This window comes from Hippocampus bargibanti, linkage group LG18 (genome assembly GCF_051943395.1).
Source record: "Hippocampus bargibanti isolate YZ-2025 linkage group LG18, ASM5194339v1, whole genome shotgun sequence".
Taxonomy (NCBI): Eukaryota; Metazoa; Chordata; class Actinopteri; order Syngnathiformes; family Syngnathidae; genus Hippocampus; species Hippocampus bargibanti.
Genome location: NC_142751.1, coordinates 10,953,335 through 10,977,111, shown reverse-complemented (window position 1 = coordinate 10,977,111; position 23,777 = coordinate 10,953,335). Strand labels below are relative to the sequence as shown.

At 39.5% G+C, this 23,777-nt stretch overlaps 2 protein-coding genes and 1 long non-coding RNA gene across 10 annotated transcripts; 2 read left to right on the top strand and 1 right to left on the bottom strand.

Moving 5' to 3' along the window:
* Positions 1 to 1,106: 1,106 nt before the first annotated feature.
* On the bottom strand, positions 1,107 to 7,204 carry anxa3b (annexin A3b). 2 transcript variants are annotated; one of them, XM_089020233.1, is made up of 14 exons: positions 7,097 to 7,204; positions 6,618 to 6,662; positions 6,462 to 6,509; positions 5,966 to 6,053; positions 5,796 to 5,890; positions 5,618 to 5,731; positions 4,577 to 4,667; positions 4,429 to 4,508; positions 3,558 to 3,614; positions 3,058 to 3,151; positions 1,866 to 1,961; positions 1,726 to 1,784; positions 1,348 to 1,470; positions 1,107 to 1,245 (listed from the first exon to the last, which is right to left on the bottom strand). In XM_089020233.1, the coding sequence occupies exons 2-14, from the start codon at positions 6,627 to 6,629 to the stop codon at positions 1,189 to 1,191; spliced, it is 1,014 nt and encodes a 337-aa protein (XP_088876359.1). In that variant the 5' UTR covers positions 6,630 to 6,662; positions 7,097 to 7,204; the 3' UTR covers positions 1,107 to 1,188. The 2 variants fall into 2 exon arrangements, with proteins under 2 accessions (XP_088876359.1, XP_088876360.1); XM_089020234.1 differs by lacking the exon at positions 7,097 to 7,204 and adding an exon at positions 6,990 to 7,044.
* LOC148884590 (uncharacterized) lies at positions 4,560 to 5,705 on the top strand. The gene is made up of 3 exons (XR_016118250.1): positions 4,560 to 4,699; positions 4,777 to 4,869; positions 5,585 to 5,705. It is a non-coding gene; the product is annotated as an uncharacterized LOC148884590 (long non-coding RNA).
* Positions 7,205 to 8,339: 1,135 nt separating the features above from the next.
* On the top strand, positions 8,340 to 23,494 carry aff1 (ALF transcription elongation factor 1). Of its 7 annotated transcripts, none has more exons than XM_089020798.1 (20): positions 8,340 to 8,704; positions 11,101 to 11,221; positions 12,131 to 12,847; positions 13,035 to 13,076; positions 13,625 to 13,696; positions 13,868 to 13,904; positions 14,436 to 14,496; positions 15,069 to 15,180; positions 15,948 to 16,712; positions 17,271 to 17,365; positions 18,093 to 18,282; positions 19,009 to 19,073; positions 19,148 to 19,211; positions 19,981 to 20,040; positions 20,427 to 20,563; positions 21,575 to 21,646; positions 22,506 to 22,599; positions 22,680 to 22,714; positions 22,782 to 22,963; positions 23,074 to 23,494. In XM_089020798.1, the coding sequence occupies exons 1-20, from the start codon at positions 8,688 to 8,690 to the stop codon at positions 23,208 to 23,210; spliced, it is 3,075 nt and encodes a 1,024-aa protein (XP_088876924.1). In that variant the 5' UTR covers positions 8,340 to 8,687; the 3' UTR covers positions 23,211 to 23,494. The 7 variants fall into 7 exon arrangements, with proteins under 7 accessions (XP_088876924.1, XP_088876929.1, XP_088876923.1 ...); XM_089020803.1 differs by having other exon boundaries at positions 15,045 to 15,180; positions 15,948 to 16,607; XM_089020797.1 differs by having other exon boundaries at positions 15,045 to 15,180; positions 19,012 to 19,073.
* Positions 23,495 to 23,777: the final 283 nt, after the last annotated feature.

Sequence of the window (23,777 nt, the reverse complement as noted above, 5' to 3'; positions counted from 1 at the left end):
CATTCCTTTCATTATGTGCTCTGTTGCACAATTCCTTTTTGTCGGGAAAGTCCCTCTCTTGAGTATTTAATTTTAAAAAAATCTAGATCTAGAATATATCTAGCTCGCTATTTGCTGTCTAGCTAGCTATTAGCTGGCTAGCTTTCTATCTACAGCGATACCTCGGTTTACGAACCCCTTGGCTTACGAACTTTTCGGTTTACGAATGTTACATTTATGAAAATTTTACCTTGGCATACGAACTTTACCTTGGCATACGGACCTTTTTTCGTACACGGAGCTGCCTCAATGAGTGATGTGTCGTTCGCGAACGAGCCCTTTCTTCTAACAACAAAATGGCAGCCGACTGTTTTTGTCCTCTATTCCCCGCCCCCAGTCTTCGGTTAAAGCCACGTCATTGGTTAAGAACGCAGCAGTGAGAGGGGGGGGGGGTAAACAATAAAGAGACAGGCAGACGACAGTGAGAAAGTTTCAACTTTGATAGTTCAAAGGCAGAGTGTAGACTGCAAGGTTAAAATATCCCATCAATCAGGCTCCACAAACAACCCGCACAAGCCATCTGTACACTTGATGCAAAAAGCTATCAACACAGCTAAACAACACAGTTGATGAGGAACTAGATGCAATTATCACAGAGAAAGCACCTATGAGGGATCATTCCTCAAGATGGTGAAAGAAGAAGGTTACGTTCCTCATCAAGTGTTTAATGCTGATGAAAGCGAACACTCTATTCCATCAAGCCATCAACGACCATCACAAAGGCAAATAAAATGACTTTATTATACAGTAGTTTATTTTTTTAATTATAATACCATAGCACATTTATTATACATAAAATAAGGTATATTTTGTGTAGTTTTAAGGCTGAAAAAGTAGAAAATTATGTTTTATGGGGACCTGGGAATGGATTATTCTCATTTTAATGGTTTCCTATGGGAAATTAATTTTTGGGATGCACACTTTTCACCTTACACACTGTCTGGGAACCAATTAAGTTTGTAAGCCAGGGTATCACTGTATTTGAGATACTTCCTGGTTGAGTCAACGCTGGCGTGTGTGGCTGCCATTGCTCACCCACAGAAAAAAAACTTTTCCTGTGACTAAAGTGGACTTGAAAGTTTTATTATTATTATTATCTTATTTCCCAGCTGATGCCATTTGTCATTGCAGGAATTTCAAGGGTGTTAGTCACTCTTGACCACACAGATGTTTCAGGGCGTCACCGTAGCTGCCCGATACTTCACTCTAATGGAGAGGGAAAAAAAAGTAAGACAAGTGGAACATGAGTCATTGTTTTTCCATATTTATCACAATTTGGCTATGGAATCTCTCTGTATATATATTGACCTCCAGTTTCGAGTAGAGTGAATATCCAAACAGCTTCTTGAACTCGGCTCTAATGTCCAGCAAGTCTATTTCGGAGCGGCTAACCAATATCCGGGTCAGTGTGGATTCTGTGGTCCCGCAACCCTAAAAACACACATCTTAGATGTTTCTCTAAAAAGGGATAGCACAAATATCACAGCAAATCCTTTGTTATTTTATCACTCTATCACTCACTGTTATATTTCAACCAACGTAGCAACCCCCCCACCACCACCACCACGGCTGGCTTAACAATCCTCTCGATGCTTCTAATAACAATGTAATCATCCACTATAGCAAAATTGCACATAAAGCCCCTAAACAATGTTTTGGGGGTCTTTTAGAAGTGATGCTATTCACCTTCATGCTCTTGAAAAGCCTCTCTGCTAGATACGCCGGGACGTTCTTTGCACATTTGACTAGAAGGAACAAAATAACAGACTGTTGTTGGATCTTCTAGACAAAATGGAACATACACAAACGTTAAATGTCATTCTCACCCACGGCCACCAGAAGCTCCTCAAGGTTTCCTGACATTTCACTCTCAATGCTCTCCTGCAGGGTCTTTTTGCTTATGTTCTTGTACTCCACTAGGGCTGCGCAAATGCAATAACGGATGTTATGTTCTTGAGATTTATCATGTGACCGATTCTCAATAAGTGTGCAGAGAATCAGGCTGAACCATGACTACCACTAGTCGGCAGTAAGTATACATTTTTGTGACATTTTTGGACTGGTAGTTTGCCTTGTTATTTGTCTTTATCTGATTTTTTTAAAGATATATCCATCTTTTGGGTACCATATTTTCCGGTGTATAGGGCGTACGTACCAGAGTATAAGGCGCACCCCCAATGAATGGTGTATTTTCAACCTTCTTTTCCATATATAAGGAGCACCTTCAATGAATGAAAAGTTTTCCAAATGTCATATAAATATATGAAACTTTTCTACATTTAGGGCACCCCTTATGCACTGGAAAATACGGTACTTAACTCATTCACTGCCATTCACAAATTTATTCGGGAATTTAAAGTGACAGAGTGCAATTTCTGATTGTTTTTTCTTGTTTGGGTGCTGATAAAGCGCTGGCCATGGCATTTGGCAATGTTTTTTTATTCCACAAGGGGGCATCATTCCCTTTGTTTCCATCTTAGTGGTTTATTCCAGCTTCATATGTTGTTAAATTGCTTTATAAACCAATATAATATATTGCATTGTATTTTGGACAGCTGCCCTCATTTCAAGCTCATATAACTCCAGACCCATATAAGTTAGGAATTAACTTTTTTTTGATGACAGAAGAGAGTCTAAGGTTTATTATATCATTTTTTTATAGTATTATATTGCATGAAATGTTTATGTAGTCCTAAAACTCAATATTCTGTGGGTCCTAGAATTTGAGTGACAATGACAAAAACCCTGGCACTGGAGTAGACACATTTTTTGCACGTCTGGCAGTAAGTGACTTAATTTGACCCTCTACCATCTCAGTGCGATTTTGCAGAATGTTTGTTCTCTACTACGGTGCTGAAATGCTACATTAAAATAACAGGCCTCTCTCTCATCCATCCATCTTTACAAGGTCTTGGTTTGATGATGTCAATATGTGCACATTATGAACAAGACTTGTAATATAATTTCTAATGGAACCAAAATTATGTGGCCCACAAGATAAAAAGAGAAATGACTCACTCTGTCTTAGCTGAGGTACACTCCTATGGCACAAGATGTCGACAAATCTGCCCTCGTCGGTCCCCCACTTCTTCTCTCCTGCCTCGTATAAAGCCTGGCGAGATTTATGACGGTAGGAACATGCCCTCAATTTATATATACGTATATTTATTTCTTTTTACGTCAAGATGGCGCCACGAGAGTGGCTGCCTTTACAGCAGGTCCTGTTTTTTTGTTTTTCTACTTTCCTCTTTCATTACTTTACTGCTGTGAAATGTAAATTACTCCACTGCGAGACTAATAAAGGCTAATTCAATCCAGTATGTGCGTGCACAATTGACAATTTTATAGCGATCGTGGTAGTTGGCAGAAATGAGGTACTTTTAAAATTATCAGTGAACTATTTGTTTTTTTTCCAAGATGGCTTTTGCAACATTTCCACCAAATCTATTGCCGAGTGGGATGTGATGTCAAGATGTCTATTTTGGTTGAATGAAGCGTATGCATATACTGTACAGTACTTTGGCATCTGCTTTGGCTTTGGCTGCATCCACATTGGAGCTCTCGTCTCTCTTCCCCTGTGAGGATAAACCCAAGAATGCAGTTAATATCACTTTACATTTTTACTCATTCACTGCCAGAATTGTGCAGAAATGTGTCTGCTGCAGTGTCTTTGTGTTGTCATATTTGTTATTTTTGTTTTTTTGTTTTTCCCAAGATGGGGGCGCGTGAACACGCAGCGGCTCCCCTCTCCCGGCAAATTGTCGTTTTCATGTTTATTATGTTTGTTAAAGTAATTATAAGTACCTTGCATGCTGGGTCCGAGAGGACAGTAATTTCATCTGTGCTGTATGTCATGCATATTAGCATATTTGACAATAAAGCTTACTTTGACTTGACTTTGCTAGGGTTTTTGTCATTGTCACTCAAAAAACTCAAAGGACCCACAGAATATTGAGTTATAGGACTACATCAACATTCAATGCAGCGTATGAATCCTTAGACTTTATTTTTTCACCAGAAAATACAGTTAATTCCTAAATTATATGGGTCTGGAGTTATATGATCTTGAAATGCGGGCAGATGTACAAAATACAATACATACATATGGCGCTTTAACAACAGCTGAAGCTGGAACAAAGTCCTAACATGGGGAAAAAAGGGGAACTGCTGCCGCCTTGTGGAAGGGAAAAATATTTCCAGATGTCTGGCCAGCACTTTTTCGGCACCCAAGGAAGAAAAAACAAAACCCGAACTAATTTAGGAATGGCGCTCTGTCATATTTTCAATTCACGTATAAATGTGTGAATGGCAGTGAATGAGTTAACTATGCTCTGATTTCATAGAATTGACCCCGAACCAAAAAAATAAATAAATTGAATCCAATCTTACCTCAGCCAAGATAAGCAGTGCTTTGCCATAATCTCCAGACACCTCCGACTTCAGGTCGTGAATTAGGAGTTTACCCGTCTCTATGACAAACATGTTACGCCATGAACTGCTGTGTGGAATCCAAACCTCTGAGATGTAGGATGCTCACCCGCCACGTAGGCCTCAGACATGGATTTAATCTGCCTGTTGGATCTTGACGCAAAGAGTTCAGTCAGCGTACTTTCTGTGGTACCCGCACCCTGGAAAGAACATACAGGAGTCAGCCTTCCAGGTACAGCCTGATTCATAATATGGGGGCTAATATACATTATAGTAGCAAGTTTAACAGTATGTTTGTTTTCTGGGTAGATTGGGCAACAATCCAGAGTCACTTTCAAGTGCCGTACCACGCTGTGTGAAAATATCATACAGAGGTACTGTTATGAAGAACATATTCTACAGGTGTGACACTGCTGATTTTATTTCAACTATGTTGAAGTAAATGAGGATCTTTATTTCAATTAGGTAATGCTTTGGCGCTATCTGTAGACACTTGTAAGAAATCTTTTTGGGATACTGTCAATGACTGATAGATTTCATTAATTTACAGCAAGGTTTAGACTGTATCCATGATAGAGCTTAGACAGAATATATGTTATCATATTTAAAAGTTTCATGTATGCTTAGTTGGCCGAACACAAGGCCCACAATGGAAGCACAGAAAATCTGGGGTCCATCTGAAGTGAACAGTTTGTTAAACTGTGATCCTCAGGTAGGGGATCTGGCCTTGGGTGGAATTTAGGACTTGGTAAACTCCTTCACGGGAAGTCTTATTAGCCAGGTTACAAATCTATCAGTTTATGGAAAGACAACCTATTAAAATGTCTGTTATGTTGGTTTATGGATGTTGGTGCTTAGGACGTCCAAGGGTGTTGTATTCAAATCAAGAAGACTATGTTTTACTAATGTATCACTTAAATTTGTATATACACTCAATAAATAGCTTGGCAGATGGCTGCAGAGGTTGAGTGTCGGCCGAATAAGTTTACGTAAAGTGGCTTCATGAAAACTGCGCCCCCTCCTGGCAGTATAAGACAATATTCCTGTGTCCGAACAAGCATCTCTGACAATCCCTCTGACTATTTCTGTCCAATTTCGTGATTTATATTTTTCACAGTACACATGATGTGAAAGGAACGCTTCACCTCACCTTTATGGCCTTGGTGACCTCATGGCAGTCGTATGTGGCAGGATGTTTTACTAAGGCCACCAACAAATCCTCAAAGTCTCCATGGGTGTCGCCCTCCAGGTCAGCTATTAAAGCCTTATACGGACCACTTGGCATTAGTCCACCATGTGTATTCTTTGTCGCAATAGTTCACACTTACCCTTCCTGTGGCTTTCTCATAGGCTTGAGCAATGAGCTGCCGTTGAGCGTTACTTCTTTGAGTCAGCACCTCAATCAGGGTTTTTTCTGTTGTGCCTGCAAATGAAAAGACAATAGATATATTTGCAAAATACGGGGAAAATGTACCTATAACCAAAATAGTGTTCTTACCAATGCCCTCTATTGCCTTTCTTATAGCAGCCACATCCTCTTCCACTTTAAAATTGGCCTTGTCCTTCACTGTCCCCCTTGTGTTGGACTAGTAATAACAGTAAACACACAACTCTGAGTATTACACTTGGTGTAGGTCACATCCGGTATTTTAACCTGGCCCAATAAACATTTAAATGAGTCACATTCTTGTACTAGTTGACACATTTTTAAATGTAGCTATAAACATTTCACATGTAGATAATAAAATAATTGGTTATTCAATTCCATTTGAGTTAATTACAATTGTTTTTTAGACATAAATTGTGAATACAATTACCATATCATAATTGTTAGAACCCATGAACGTGTATGCACAATGTTTCTTCTTCTTTTCGGCTTTTCCCTTCAAGGGGTCGCCACAGCAATGTTTCATAAATTGTTTTATATTGTTAAGAGTATTGATGTTAACTTTTGAAATGTGATACTATAAACAAATGAATTGAAGTGAGCTTACTGTCACACTCAGGGAGGAAGGGGAATCCAACAGCAAATCCAAATCATCCTATAGTAATTGAGAAAGAAAAACAAAAAATAACCAAAAACAAAACGTTCTTCTATTCATTTAAATTATTTATGCCGATTGCATGCCAAATTCCCCCCAAGCACTCACCCAAACGGACATGTTTGTGCTGGTGGATTATAAAGTTTTGCACTACTGCAAAAGAGGAGAATGCAAGAGATCATATTTCGACTCAATTTGATTACCCTTGCCACAGAATCTACTTCCGCAAACGTCCCATATCCAACAAAATGTTTCGCCTGTACATAAATCAACGATAGCGTTAGCATAATACAGTAGACCTGAATCCAAAATAAATGTGAATTGTACCTGTACAAGTTTAAACGTGATTGCAAGATTTTCCTTCGATTATTAAAAAACTAAACAGCGAAACATTTTTGAGCTATATAAGATAACTGTTATCGTTGTACCAAGTTCATCCTGTCTACTTGATATCTAATTTTAAGCAGATTCTTTACTTACAGACTCTGACGAAGACGGAAGTAGTCGCCGAAACATGTCAGCTATTTGAACACCTACACTGTCTGTAAGTAAAGAATCTGCTTAAAATAAGATAACTGTTACTTTACCTAAATGCGATGACAGGGTCGACGATACCGGTGGTGAAATTCCAGAATGTCACATTCAAGCACAATTTACGCAAGTAGAAAAGGCAACGCCCATCAGAAGAGGGAGAGTTGAGTCATCTTTTTTTCTTTTTTTGTGGCAGCCAGCCAACATTTTTTTTTCGACGAGTAACGGCAATAAAGTTAGAAATAAAAACGGAAATAAGTAAACGAAAACTCAATCGATCGAATATAAGAAATGAAGCTTATTACACCAATGGTTTCAAGTTTTTTAATGCTCCGATTGCTGACACGTTTAGAACAATAATGGTAAATAAAATAACGTAGCTTTATAGTACTAAAAATATGCATCATTTACCGCGCAAAGATGCCAATTGATAAAGCGCTTAAAATCAACCGTTGTACAAACATGACACGTAGAATAACCGTATAAAATGACAAAGGTTTCTAGAATTTGTAAAATGTGGTAGAAAGAGTGAGGTTAATTTTTCGAATTCAAAATTGGAATGTGTAATGCAATTGCGACATCTCGTGGTAAAATATCGCCACTGCCGTCGCATTGCATTAATAACCGTTTAAAGTTTTGGTGGAGTCATAAACTCTACATAAATGTCCAAAGTGATTGTAATAATCATAAACCAATACAAAATAGAATTTGAAGGGCTATGAGTATGCAATTTCCTTCCGCAAACGGGTATCACGAGGGACGAAAAAGATGTAATGTCAATCTGCCATCAAGGTAGTAGAGCTGTACATGGGATGCTGTTGGCCTGCAAATTGGGGCTTTGGTCACCCCCTTGATCGGATGCCCCGGTATGGATGGATGTTGTGAGATATTGAAAAAGTCCATGGTTACAAACTCACAACACCTACGATATATCAACAACCAACAACCGGGTTGTTGGATATATTTCACATTACAGTACCTGTGGATGGAGCCAGAGTGAAGAAACTAATTTTCAGACCTGGACTTTCATTGTTCAGACCGGCACACAGTTCTCTGTAGTCTTTATAATATTACTTAATTTTAAAAATCTAAACTAACTATAGATATGCAAGTTTACTCTCATTAGTACACATACTTCAAACTCAATGTAAACCCAGACACACTTCAACACTGTTTTAAAAAACATGAACCTGGAGGGCTCAAAAGAAATCCGGATGTACCATGTCATTCATATAGGGACCAAAGAGAAAAGTTTGGGCAAGACACACGACGAGAGACAACAAAACACAAATGAAACTACTTTTTTGGTTTCTGTTGCTCAGTTGTAAATTACATACGTGTGTAGATAAACATTGCATGGCTTTTTTCTATTTAGTATCAACTTTAAGTCGATAAAACCGATGAGACCCCTTCGAGTAGAAAAGTCCATTGGGCAAAGAACGAACGATCCGAACATTTTGCAGCGAGGGGGAAGAGACTAACGAATGAAAGCTAAAGGTGGTGCACAGCCCAGTTTCTGTCTGCGTTTTCTTTCCGATAAACGGTGTGACAATGCGGGTCGAGAAGACGAGCTCGGTGGCAAAAGTCTGGAGCACACGACGGCCAACTTCGGTTGTTTGACTATCGGGAGAAAGAGGGGTGCATGCCATGGCAACTAAGCCGAGGTAGGTGCATTCAAAGTCGGCTAGCGTGCTAGCAGATTGAGGGGGAAGGTGCTGGTCGTCTGTCACTTGACAGGAGTTCGTTCCTCGACGCTGTCAAAGTGTCAAGACAAGCTGTTTGTGTTGAATTTATGACAATTAACGTCTTTAAGTGATTTTCCCCCTGCTCGTTTTAATTAAAAAAATAAACTCGGGGATGTGGAATGACGTTTTGATTTACCAGCTGGGCTGCTCAGATTGCTTATGCGATTTTTTTAGGGATGTTTTGTTTTATTTTTATGCTTTGGCGTTAAGTCTCTGGCCTTACTTTTATACACTGGGAACCCTTATGAAATAATCAATTATAGTGACACCATCTGACAAAGTTTGTCGCGAAGGTGTGTAAATTAAAGTCAAAGTAACTTTCAGTTCTCAACTTTCTTCGGATTTAATTCAAAGGATGGATCAAACATACTTTTAAGTCGAAATTAGTGGAATTTGCTCTTGTTTGAAACCACCTGCTTTCCTCAACTTGGTACAGTATGTCGTGTGAAGAAATTAAATTTAAGATGAGCGAAGTTATATTCACTAGTCCAGTTCATATTTCTGTTTTGGGGAATTGTTTGGTAAAGCGGTTTTGTTGATGTATAGGGATGTACAGCACGTCAGCATTAATTCATTCATATTATTATTTTTTTGTGTTTGCGTCGATAATTGAATACGTTACTTGCAACCTCTGCTTGTTCCTAATCAGTTGAACACTTTGTTCTTGTCCATTGTACTTTTGAGGATCAAACTGAACCCCGGATATGACGTGAGTCTTTTGAAATTATGACCTTATTGTAGATATAAAGTATGCATAAAGTACGCATTTATTTTTTTTTGCAAAGATGGTAGTATTTTCCACGTGAAATAAATCTGTACTGGATAGTCGAGTAAACAAATCAAGCGCACCTTATTCACGAAATAGGAAGGTGCTTGTTTTGGGTGCTTGTCAAATCTATAATGTGGGTGCAGTAATTAAAAAAACTTTATCGTTATCTAATGTCTAGAGACCCCATGGATGTAGATACATGGCGTAACATGACGAAAATAAACACGTTGGCCCAACCTGGCACTGCAGTAATATACTCCACAATTTCTACTTTACCCCAGCTGCCCTCATTCAATTCTTGAATACATTTCCATTAAATAAATCTAGTCAGTTACTCCTTAGAGGTTTATTATTTCATGATTTTTACTTTCCTTAAGCTACTATTTTGGATGTGTAGAACATAAGTAGATCTAAATAAACGGGTAATATGTCGCGAACAAGGAAAAAAACTGCATTTGGACTGTCCATGTTCTAAAACTGCGATTCTCAAACCTTTGTGGGGTCGAGGGGTTCCTACCCAACTCTCCTAGAGACATTTTTCCAAAGAAGATAAATACTTTAAGCTGACGTGAATTCTCCCTTGGTTAGCATCAGCGCTACCCTTGCTCATGCACCATTTCCACTCTAATTGGAAACAAATAAAGGAGGTCACGGCTTGTCGCCTTCACTGTTTGTTATTGTTTGCAAGTTAACAGTGACCACCTAATGAGAATAGCGCATTGTTGTGACATACTGTTTATCTTTTAAATAACCAACATCCTGTCACAATCGGTGAAAGTATACCAACATAAATAGACTAACAAAAAAAAACTTTGGATGTTGATAGACTGTGATAAAAGGGTGCACACAAGTTAAAGTCGACAGTGTAAAACTTGAGCTACACACAGCTGCCTCCCCATGAATCATCTGATAGTATCTATATTGGGTGTCAACTTTCATCACCATATTGCGTGTTCATACCTTTCACAAAGAACAGCAAAGTGTGGGAGGATATAAAGCCAGACACATTTACTGTGTAGACACAGGATACGTATTTCGTGACTTTTAACACAAAGTGGTCGGCAAAATAATATTTTGGGATGGGTACATATTTGTATTTTTTGCGCAAAGCAAGCCTGGAAAAAAATCCTCTTGTTTCATCATTTTGTAAGATGGTTATTTGACTGCAGGCTCCCCCCTGGGGAGTGATCCTTGCAATTGTGGCATCAATTCTCTTGGCTTTCTACCAAAACGTTGCTGCAGTTACCATGGAATTAACTCCAGTGGGGTTGATCATCCACACCGCTCGAAAACGTTGACATGCAGTATGTTCAAGTCCCACAAGAATATCCTTCATGACACCTTACCTTGTGCAGCTTTATAATTAACGTACGTCAGTATACCAATCCACAAAAACAGATGTCAAAGTGTTCCAACCTCACCTCTCGCTCCTACGAATGAGTCAGGCGTCTTTCCCAAACAGTTATTTTATTTTCTTAAAAGTCTGTCAGTGTGTCGTTACTACATCGCTGCTGTAAAATCGGTTTCTCCTGGTGATGTTCTACAGCGTATATGATGAAGAAAGGAACCGTCTCCGCCTGCGAGCTTGGGAGCAGAGGAACCATGAAACCAACCAAACCAAAGAACCAGGAGCTGACAATGTGCCGCTTTTCGGGCAGCCGTACAAAGTATGTGCTACCGTTTACGTGACAGTTATTTTTTGTGACGCTCATTGTTCGAATGAACACCGCCTCAGTGCCACATAGCAAGCTCAATTGCTTAAGAAAATCAATGATTCATGTCTAGGTTGCTTTTCTTTGTATGTTTTTTGGGGATGTTTGATGAAGATAACATTGCCAACAACTCGTCTGTGTAGTGTAGCTTCTCAGTCGTACAGGAGTGGTCCATCAATGAAAATATTTCTTAAACCGTCAACTCTACTTCTTTGAACGTATCGGATGTTTCGCTCCTCATCCGAAAAGTTTCGTCAGCAAACTAAAGTTGTGCTGGTAACTCTAGCCCTAATATCCATAATAATAATAATAATAATACATTTAATTTCTAAGTGCCTTTCAAAGCTCTCACGGTCACTTTACAGTAACAGAATCAGTTTTTCTGTGGGTGAGCAACGGTAGCCACACGCGCCAGCGTTCACTCAACCCGGAAGTAACTCAAATAGATAGAAAGCTAGATCGCTAATAGCCAGCTGACTCAAATAGCTAGCTAGGTAATAGATAGCTAGCTAGCTATATAGCTAATGGATAGCTATCTAGATAGCTAATGGATAGCTAGCTAGCCAGAACATTGAGCATTTACTATCTAATGGACAGAGGTGGCGGTGCCAGACCTCTGCTTTAATAGGTCCCTGCTCTCAGGTTGGGGGAGCAGTAGACTACTCCCTGAAGCTAATCTCATTACTTCTTTTGTTCTGTCTGATTACTTCTAATGTTCTAATTAGTTCATCCAAAACCCGACCCATTACGTATTGAAGGTCCGACACCTTCAAAGAAGTACAGATGACAGCTGAAGAAACCTTTTCAGCGATGGCCAACAACTGTCAGCATTCATGAAATGTTTTTTCCCATCTTGCTTTGTAGACAAACAAAGGTGATGAGCTTTCCAACAGGATCCAAAGAATGCTTGGCAGTTACGAAGATGTGAACAACCTCCCAGATCCGACTAACGTTGCAGAGTCCGATCAGCCAAACACCAGTCAGCCCAGCACATATCTCGTCCAAAACCCGACCCACTGCGTATCCAGCCAAAGCCATCAAAGTAATAATGACCCCTGTCAGACAACGAGTGACATCTCCACTTCCTCCTCAAACCACAACGGATCTTCGCTCGCCGTACCAAAGTCTTCAGTTGATCATCAAAAGAATGTTGCAGCTCTGTCGGAGAATGCTACCAGTCCTCAGGAAAGTTCTACTCAGTCCCTTGACGTCAAACCGATACCTTTTGTACATTCCAGTGAGGCCAAAAGCGCTAAAGGCACTTTTGATTCGCCCCAGGATACCACAGACACCAATATGGCCGACAGTTCCATGTTAAATCTCCGACATTCTCCTGCGGATGCTTCCTTGCATCAGACCGGCAAAAGTCTCTCGCAGAGCTTGCCGCCGTTGTCTTCGTCAAAGCAAGCCAGTGTTGCCGTGATGCAGAAGCCAACGGCGTACGTGAGGCCGATGGACGGTCAAGACCAGGTGCTCAGTGGCTCGCCAGATTTGAAACCTTCGTCCGAGTCGCACTTAGATCTCCAAGAGATCCAAAAGGCCAACCGTGCAAAGGCCAAAATGTTGCCGCCGTATCTAGAGGTGAGAACTGCAGTGTTCTACATAAAAATACAATACAATACATGTTGATTTATATAGCGCTTTAACAACAGCTGAAGCTGTAACATGGACAACAATCTTATACAGGAAATAAAAAACGACCTCCGTTGTCATGTTTAATAGTGCATGCTGAAATCATTTCAAAATAACATTTTCTAACTTTTTATAGACAAAGACCGATGAAGAGGTATGCGTGGAAGACATCTTGAAGGTATATTTAACTTTGTTGGTCCTTTAACTCATTCTCTGCCAGACAAAATGGTTTTTGTCATTGTCACTTGAATTCCAGGACCCACAGAATATTGAGTTTTCGGACTACATAAACATTAAATTCAGCGTAAGAAACCTTAGACTCTCTTCTTTCATCAGAAAAAAATAGTTAATTCCTAAATTATATGGGTCTGGAGTTACGAGCTTGAAATGAGGGCAGCTGTCCAAAATACAATGCAATACATACATATTGGTTTATATAGTGCTTTAACAACAACTGAAGCTAAGGGAAATGCTACCCCCTTGTGGAAGGGGAAACCGTTGCCATAGGGCATTCCCAGCGCTTTATCGGGACCCAAACAAGAACAAACAAAACCCGAACAAATTCAGGAGTGGCGCTCTACATCATATTTTCAATCCTCGATTCAATTTGTGAATGACTTAAACATTCTTTAGGTTTTTTTCCCCAACACCTCCATGATGATCCATGCTTATCATTGTCCATGTAGGATTTTAGATATTTTTTTCCCCTTTTTTTTATGTCCGTAGGAGATGACTCACTCCTGGCCGCCACTCCTGACCGCCATCCACATCCCCAAGACTGAAGCAGCCCCTGCAAAGGTAACGTTGCTCAACTGGTAGGTTTGTATGCTGTTACAGATGCCAACTTGAGTGATGCACGTATTTCCCTACTCAAAATCCCAAATTGTATGACCCATAGTCTTTTGGCATTCTAGTTCTACTGTATTTAGTAGTATTTTATGTATTTAGTTTTTGTGCATCTCCCCACAGGAAGAAAAGCAAGCTTCTTCATGTCCAGGGAGGCAGCGTGAGTCAATAACACACCTTTGGTACAATACACTGCGGTACAGTCCAATATGGTGCCTTGTTCCAGGGCATTGTGGACCATGCAAAGTAGAAACTGCCTTCTGTAACTGACACACATAAACAGATTACTTTTGTACGTTATTTATTTGTGTATTTCTTTGTGTATGTATTTATTTTTGTTTGTATTGGGACACATCTTTGCTTTTGTTTATGTATTTATGTATTTACTTATTTATTTATTAATTTATGTATTGATTCATTTGTGTATTTTTATGCGTGTGTTTATTTATTTATTTGTGTATTTATTTATTTTTTGTTTGTATTGGGACACATCTTTGCATTTGTTTCTTTACGTACATTATTTATTTATTTATTATGTGTGTATTCATTTACTTATTGGGACACATCTTTTCTTTTGTTTACGTATATATTTATTTATCTTTATATGTATCTATACATGTATTTATTTACGTGTTTATTCATGTTTGTTTGTTTCTATTGGGACACACCTTTGCATTTGTTTATTTTCCAGAAAACCACAATAGTTCCCCTGGAGAGCCTCATCGTCTCAATGCGCAGAACTCCGAACTATTGTGAGTACTAAATTCTTCCTTAGACAAGTATGACTAAAGATGGTGATGAGTATGTGTGAGCGCCAACCGTTTGATTGAACTCGTGTGAACCCGCTTGACTAATCCTTCATTTTCAAAATAATTCTCTGTCTGCTGTTATTTAATCAATCTCTTCAGTTGATTTATATTATAATCGGAATGTGGAAAAAAAAAAAACATTTCGTAAAGGACATGAAATTGTTATAGCAGCATCAACCAATATTTACAATACCGTACAACCAATAAGGTGGAACAAAAAGGGAGAATGAATTCATTAGAATCCAATATATAATCTCATCCGAAGAAAGCAAACCCAAAAGATTAAAACGGTAATACAGAGTTATATTTGTGAAATTCAGAAATTAAAGATATATTGACAATATGTCATCACAATTGATTCTTTTGTCCCATATGTTGAAGGAAAACCTGTTGATGTGTACATACTGTATATGCAATTTAAAGATACTAGATTAGAAAATGGACGAATGGACGATTCCGCGGTATTAGCATCACTTTGTGCTTTGTTTTAGTTCACGCAAAGATGTTCTTTCCAGCGACGTGGAGTCGGCAAGTTCCAGTGACTCTGACAGGAGCTCCCGATTTGAGTCGGATAACGACAGTGTAGCCGATGAGCCTTGTGGGCTTACAGTGAGTTGCAAAACTGAGGTAAGCATTTTTTTAAATTTAATTACAGTTGATAGGCTGCATCCTTCCATTAACTCATTCATTGCTATTCACAAATTTATTCGGAAATTGAAATACGGCTTCGGGCGCCATTCCTGAATTAGTTCCGTTATGTTTTTTTTTTTTTTTGTGTGTGTGTTTGTTTTTTGTTTTTTTTTTGCTTGGGTGCCGATAAAGCGCTGGCCAGACCTCTGGCAATGCTTCCACAATGAGGCAGCATTTTTCCTTTTTCCAAGTTTGTTACAGTTTCAGCTGTTATGAAAGACCTATATAAATCAAGATATGTGTATTGGATTTTGTACAGCCATCCCCATTTCAACCTCTGATAACTCCAGACCCATATAATTTAGGAAATAACAATTTATTTTTCTGATTAAAGAAGAGAGTCTAAGGTTTCTTACGCTGCATTGAATGTTTATGTAGTCCTAAAACTTAGTATTCTGTGGGTCCTGGAATTCGAGTGACAATGACAAAAACCCTGGCACTGGAGTGGACACATTTTTGCACGTCTGGCAGTGATTGAGTTAATTGCAAAATGCTTACACCGCTTGAGCACTAGTTAAATAATATATATAATGAATTTAAAAAAATGTAACATTTTATTTGACATATTAAAAAATACTTGATTTAGATTTTTTGATATACATGTTTTCTTGTCATTTATATACAGACGTTTTGATACAGCATATTTTGTACTATGCAGCTAATAAAGTGAGTGTATAATTTGCTCAATTGCACTCTCTCAATAGCCTGACGCAACGGCATCACGAGGCGACTGGCAGTTGGGCAACTGGATCCAGTCCACTCAAAAAAACGAGACCCAAGGGTGCCCCAATGTCATCTGCGAGAACCCTACTCGCAAACCGCAACACGGCTCCAAACAGTTTTCTTCCGAGACAACAAAATCAACTGAGCCTGGCGGAAATTCGACAACAGTGCACCTTTGCAATGACCGTTCTCAGGAAAGTGACGGTTCTGTAAAACACCCGGGCGTCGCGGGCAAACCGCCAATGGGCTCTGAGGATCCTTTCGTACATACAGCACCCCCTTTCTCAGACAAACCCAAAGTCAAAATGAAAAAGGAACACTCACACAACTCGAGCAGTGACCCTAAAAGAAAAAGGACTTTTAAATCAGCAGGCTTGCAAAAGACCCAATCGAGTCTCAAGTTGGTCCGGCGGAATCCGAACTGTAGTTGTCCGCCATCTCCTCACAGCTGCTCTTGCCATATTCCTTCCCACCCACCACCAATCAAAGTCAACAGTAGCAAAGCTGAAGCGGAAGTTGCCCGAGAAGCCAAAAGCGTTCCCAAAGCCGAATCCTCCCGAATCCACAAGTCCCGCAAGAGTTCCAGCCGTGTCCCTAAATCTTCCCGGGACTTCCACAACAAGGCCGAAGGAAGCCTACTGGTAAAGATCGACCTCAGTCTGCTCTCAAGAGTCCCTCAGGGGACATTTGGAAATATCGAGACCAAAAAACATCTCAAGGCCAGCACAAAGACTCTACCTCAAACTGTGAGCTCTCGTACACAATACATGAGTCACAATTTGGAGATATTGGGCTTTTCGATCAAATTTCACAATGGACCCTATCATACCATTAAACAATTTTATTTTGTTTACCTACCGTATTTTCCGGTGTATAAGGCGCACCTTAGTATAAGGCCCCCAATGAATGGTGCATTTTCAAATGTTTTCCATTTACAGGTAACATTCGACTTACGACCGAGTTCTGTTCCGACCAAACGGTCGTAAGTCAAAATGGTTGTAAGTCGAAATCCATTCAAAATGTTGAATAGAGACTCTGTGTTAAATGACTTGCAAACGATCTAATTTGGACGACACTGGGCGGGCGGAGATGGGTCTGTGTCGCCAGTGTTCTAACGGTTGACCTCTCCCCAGCCTTACCCTGCGGAAAAAGGAAGTGTTTGACCTTTGACCTCAATCCAAAAACACTGAACATGAATATTCAAAAATTAAGTTAACCTGTGACTGATATAGTGTGCTCCTTTTTAGTTACCGGTACTCTAAGTTGTCCTATTTATGTTCAAACCCTTGATTGACAACTTCCAGGTGGAGCCAGATGATGACAAGACCCTTCCCAGAAAGAAGCGGAAGCTGGAGAAAAATATGACATCATCCAACAAGGATTCTTCTGTCAAAGTGGAGTAGGTTCCACGAAAAGTGAAATTAGCACACGGTTTATTTATTTAATTTAATTTTATTTTATTTCACTTAATTTAATTTAATTTAATTTTCTTAAAATAAATTAAATTACATTTAATCAAATGAAATTACTTTTTATTTTTTTTTTTTTATTTTATTTCACTTTACTTAATTGTATTGTATTATTATTTTTTTAATTCCACTTTATTTTATTTTATGTTGAGTATTATGGTGTGATTGGGAGGTTGCAATATCCAAGGTGTAACGCAGGGGTGTCAGAGTCATTTTTTGCCGCGGGCCACATTGTAGTTATGGTTTCCTCTCGAGGGCCGTTATGAATTTGGGGAACCGATTAGAATGTTTAAATCCCTTCAAATATCACATATGGAGCACACAGCAAATTAATGAATAACTCGTTTTCAAATCTGAAGTCAAGAATAATGACCTTTATTGTGGTTGACATCCAAAAATATGAAATTTTGGCTCAGATTTTAGCAATCATCATGGAATTTAACAAGCTTGATTTGCTTTCGCGGGCCGAAAAAAAATGATGTGGCGGGCCGGATTTGGCCCGCGGACCTTGACTTTGACACCTGTGGTGTAACAGGAGGACAATGATGGGAGTATGACTGTTCCCTGACCCTTTGTGCTGTTGTTTTAGTTTGAAAAAGCACTGCTACGTTCCTGTGTCGAATAACCACTTGACATTTTGATCATCTCACCCTTCAGGGTTTGTGACACCCAACCAGGCAAACAAGAGCACAAGAAAGCGAAAAAAAAGCAAGTACACTCACAGAAGCCCACAAAAGACTCAACTAAAAACCAGAAGATGCATAAAGGATCTCACGAGGAGACGCTCAAGAGCAACGACTCCTCCAAACGGAAGAGCAGCCATGCAGAGAACACGCATGCAGAGAAGGTAATGTTCCATTAACGCATTAATTCATTCAAAATGTTGACATTATTTTCACAATTTAACACATTCACTGCCATTCCTGAATTTATTCGAGATTTGAAAAGCATGACGTGGAGCACCATTCCTGAATTTGTTCGGGTTTTTGTTTTTCTTGCGGGGGGAGTGGTGCGATAATATGCTGGTCAAACCTCTGACAATGTTTTTCCCTTCCACTACGGGGCAGCCTTTGCCTTTTGTCCATGTTAGCGCTTCGTTACAACATCAGGTGTTGTTAAAGCGCTATATAAACCAATATGTATGTATTGTATTTTGTATAGCCGCCCCCATTTCAAGCTCAGATAACTGCAGACCCATATAACTTAGATTTTTTTTTCTTTCATCACAAAAAAATAAGTTACTTCCGAAGGTTTCTTACACTGAATTGAATGTTTATGTAGTCCTAAAACTCAATATTCTGTGGGTCCTGTAATTTGAGTGAAAATGACAAAAACACTGGCACATTGTCTGGCAGTGAATGAGTTAAAAACTTTGTTGTAAAAAAAAAAAAGTTTGTCAGTGACTTTTTTTTTCGCCCCTGACACGTTTGTAGTTTAATCGCAGTTACGATTATGAGGGCGCTTTGCAAAAAAACAAAATCACTTTTAAAAGGTTCCATGGACCACAAACATTTGTGAAACATTCAATCAGAGGATGCAATGCCTAACCTCATCTTTTATTTTAATTTGCCAGAAGAAGCGCCTGTCGTCTTTACACCCCCCCAGGGAAGTCAATACCTCTCTGAGGACTAAAGACAGGTGAGATTAAACTTTACAAAGTGTCTTTTGTCACACAGTCAATCAGGTTTAGTCTTCCAAATGACATCCTGTAGGCAGTATCCAGTGAAGCACTACATCAAGGAGGCCAAGCGACTCAAGCACAAAGCAGACGCCGAGGTCAGACACTCAATTTTTTCCATCTCTTGTTTTTGCGTTTGTTGAAGAACAAAATAGTCATTCCAATTTGGTTCGCTAAGCTAGCACATATGTCATATTGGTTACCTAGCATTAGCATTTTTTAACATGCTAAAAAAATATATATATCTTAAAGGACAACCGACACCTCCGGACAGGTTGTGTCCATAATTTGTAAAATTACTTCAAATGACTTCTACTGAGCGCATTTTACAAAGATTCCACGGCATATAACTATATTTTTACGTTTTAAGACTCGCACTGAATATTCAGGTAGTCTTGTTTTTGAGTTGATGACGATGTCGTATGTGACGTCACGTCAGGAACGCCCCTGACCGAGAAAGTGACGCACAATGCATTTTGGGTACTTTGTTTGGTCTGAAAACATCGTGTTGATCCGTTTTGATGGTGAAATTAGAAGGAAAAACATAAATAATGCGATGGTGAATTGTTGTGTGTCGCACCAACACTACCAGTTACGATAACACCATAAAAGTGGACACAAATTCTCAACAGACAAATCAGCCCATTTCCAACGGATCTTAGTGCGCCATTTTGTGCATTTTCTGGTAGCTACATTGGAGTCCAGACGGCGCGAATTGATATGGAAGGACTTCTTTAATTGATCGCAAACATTTATGCTTTCCTCTATAGAACTGTTTGAATCATATTCATAACTGCATGAGTAACAAGAAAGCATATTCTCCGAATCTGAACTATCTGAAGCCATTGTTTTGTTTTGTGTCTGTAGTATCCTGGCGTGACGTCACGAACAAGGGGGCGGGACCTTCTGAAACTCGCCATTTCTGAGGTCATTTTGAAGCAGTTTTGGGACACTGTCATTTTTATTGGTGTTTTGCATTTGACTAAAAATATCAGCCTGTGTGTTTTGGGTATTTTAGATGCTACAAAACGTTTTTCTGATGTTAGTTAGGAAGCAAAAAAAATGGTGTCTGTTGTCCTTTAATTTAACAAATGACATATTTGTGATTATGTGGATGACCATCCATTTTTAGAGGTGTCAAAATTAATTGATTAACCGCAAATTAAGTTTCAAGCCACTGTGTATCATTAAATTTTACAAATGATTTATTTCCGTACCTATTCTCAAATTCATGTCGTCCTTCATGAACATAGACTGACTGACTACCCTCTGTCCGCTTTGACCTCCAATGTGTCTGCTGCGCTTCCTTTTAGTCGGACAAACTCAGCAAAGCCTTCAACTACCTGGACGCCGCCATGTTTTTCGTGGAAAGCGGTATCGCCATGGAAAAGGACCCACAGATTTCCATGTCTTCCTATACTATGTTTGCCGAGACGGTGGAGCTCCTCAAGTAAGAGCAAGATGTTTTTTGTAGAACAACGAACCCCATTTTTTTCACGCCTAATAGCCGTACCATCCAGATTTGTATGATAAGGGACACATTAATAATAATAATAAACAACTTTTGGTTTTACACTTCTCACATGGTTTGAGCGCAGTTTGACATATTTAACATATTTCAAGCATTCCTTAGCACTTGCTCTCACCCTCTCGCGCAGTTACCAAACATCAATCCTCAACAGGATGTACCGTATTTTCCGGTGTATAAGGTGCACCAGAGTATAAGGCGCTCCCCCAATGAATGGTGTATTTTAACGTTTTTAAATATTAAGGCTCACCAGACTATGAAGCAGACCTTTAATGAATGAAAAAAGTTTTCCAATATATAAGCATATGAAAGTTTTCTGAATGTGTGGCTGCCGCTGTTCACCCGCAGAAAAAAAATATCCTCTGACTGTAAAGTGTCCTTGAGAGTTTTGAAAGGCGCTTAGAAATGAAATGTAGTAGTAGTAGTATATACTTCTTTCTTTCCTTTCCTCTTCCTTTCATCACTTTGCTGCTGTGAAAAGTAAACATTATTATTATTATTATTATTATAAGGCTCTACAGTAGAGGGTGGGCTTATATTTTATTTAGCCAAACTACTTATACAGTGGAAAATGGAGTCACTGGCTGCTGACAGTAGTTGCGAGAACTGTTGTGGCTCAATATTACTTCATATGTAAGGCGCACCTGCGTATAAGGCACAGGGTCATCTTTGGAAGAAAATGGACGCTTTCAGGTGCACCTTATATACCGGAAAATACAGTAATTAAATTGAAGTTGACAATTTATCCGGCTGTCGAGCTAACTACTTTGCTAGCTAGCTATTTGCTATCTATTAGCTATCTAGCTGGCTATATATTAGCTAGATAGCTATTAACTATCTGTTAGCTAGCTTTCTATCGTTTTGAGTTACTTCCGGGTCCGGTTGTTTTGTTTTTCCTCTCCCTTTCTCATATCGATATATGCTTCTTAACAGGTTTGTGCTGAAGCTTAAAAACTTGGCCGACACGTCTGCTCACCCTTCAGAGAAGGACTTTGTAGCATTATGGTAACGTTCACTATCTCTTCAGAAATCAAGCCTTGTTTCCGCCAAGCAGTTTACTAATTGCGATTTGCCAGCTACTATTTCTGGGACATCAACATGTACAGTGAGACCTCAATTTACGATCTTAATTGGTTCCCAGACAGAGTGTGTAAGGCGAAAAGTGTGTATCTAAAAAAAAAAATCCCATAGGAAACCATTAAAATGGGGATGATGCGTTACCGGGTTTCCATAAAATATACTTTTCAACTAAATAAGCCTTAAAACTATACACAACATACCTTATTTTATGTATAATAAATGTGCTATTGTATTGTAATGAAAGAAATGCACTGCATTGTATCATAAAGTCACTTTATTTACATTTGTGATGGTCATTGATGGCTTGATGGAATGGCGTTGGAGGTCGAAGGTCAAATGGAATTGCTGTTTGGAAAGAGAGGCGCATTACATGAGGACTGTAATTAAAGAAATAAACTGTGCTGTAAAATAAAGTTTTATTTACCTTTTTGATGGTCGTTGATGGCTTATGGAAGGACAGTCACCTTCCATAAGGACTGTTGGTAACTTAACCTCTGATGCTGTTCGGTCATGTGCTTCCGCTGAAGATCACTCCGCCAGCCGTGGTGGGTGTGTATTATGAAAATAGTGCTTATTGTAAGGTTTAATTTTCAGAAATTTGACGTTTGTAAGACGAAAAGTTTGTAAGATAAGGTGTTTATAAGTTGAGGTCTCACTGTACAGTATTTGTCAGACACATTTTTCAATACCATATCATATTAACAGAACTTCTTTGCTCTCTCATTTTCTCTTTATACCTCTCTTTGTGTCTGTCTGTCTCTCTATCTGTCATGGTGCGTTACAGTCTGAAGTGCCAGTCTCTCCTGCAGATGGCGATGTTTCGTCAAAAGCATAAAACCGCACTCAAGTATTCCAAGACACTCACCGAACACTTCAATGTGAGTATTTTGACATCACGTTCAACTGTCCGTAACATTTTTTTCCAGTCTTCGAATAAACTTTTCAAATTATCTTCCAGAATCCCACACATGAGTCATCCGCCTGCATCGCCAAGTGAGTCAGAATCATGGCACGCCCTGGCAACGTCACACTCACCTTTCCTCTGGCGTCTTCATTCTAGGGGCCCGAGCACGCCGTCCCCTATGGTCAGCATAGCGTCCCCAGCCTGCGGAAGTGGCAGCAGTGTAGCCGTTCCCGTCGCCGTGGAGCAGGTGGCGCTTTCGTATGTCAACATCACTACGTTATTCCTGAGTGCTCACGAACTGTGGGAGCAGGCGGACCAGATGGCAGGCAAAGGCAGTGGTAGGCCTTTTTGTTTTTGTTTGTTCGTCATATTGACTGTGACCAGTTTATCGAAAGGATCCGAATTAGAATAACACGATTCCTCACAGCATCTCCGTTTGTCTTTGAAGGTCTTCTGACAAAGTTGGATGCCGCGGTCGGCCCGCTGAGCCTGATTTCTAGCGTGAGCGCCATGGTGCGCTACACCCAACGGGGTGTGGCGTGGTTACGACTGGACAACTCCAAAGCCCCAAAAAATGCCCGCTAAAGGTACCCGGCCGAAGTCTACGATCAAATTCCCAGTATGTGGGTCACGTGAGTTTGAACTAAAATTGCACTTATAAAAAAAGGCCCTGACAACAACCCAAGTCCTAAAATCGCTTTTAAATTCAGGATCACGGTTGCTATTGATGAAGTAATCATTTTTAGTTCATACTGCTATTTCTGTTATGTGCATTGTCTTATACAGTGTTCCTCCGCCAAATAGTGATTCGCAAATTCACCTATTTGCCGATTTTTTTTTTTTTTATATATATTTTTTTTTTGGGGGGGGGGGGGGGGTAACCTATCTTGTGTTCATCACTGGATTTTTTTTTTTACAAATCTGTCTGAAATACCTGTGCACAAAGCTCTGTATAAGAGAAAAGTGGTGCTTTGCCACCATCTTGTGACCACTGAACTATTTTGAAGTGGGATGAGAATCACTGGTTGGTTAAAAAAAGTGCTTTGGTATTGGTACATTTAAACTATCACAACAAAAGTCATTTTCAAACTCCCCATCGCAGATCGATACCTTACACATATGACTGCAAGTCAGGAAAAAAAGATGGCCCTG

Bases quoted from the DNA above. Each gene is read 5' to 3' on its own strand.
- anxa3b (XM_089020233.1), bottom strand. The intron at 4,668-5,617 runs GTGAGGTGAAGC...TGTTCTTTCCAG, and splicing joins AGGTCACCAAGGCCATAAAG to GGTGCGGGTACCACAGAAAG. The intron at 1,962-3,057 runs GTGAGTCATTTC...GCATTTGCGCAG, and splicing joins TGTACCTCAGCTAAGACAGA to CCCTAGTGGAGTACAAGAAC.
- aff1 (XM_089020796.1), top strand. The intron at 11,222-12,130 runs GTATGTGCTACC...CTTGCTTTGTAG, and splicing joins TTTTCGGGCAGCCGTACAAA to ACAAACAAAGGTGATGAGCT. The intron at 20,564-21,574 runs GTAAGAGCAAGA...GCTTCTTAACAG, and splicing joins GAGACGGTGGAGCTCCTCAA to GTTTGTGCTGAAGCTTAAAA.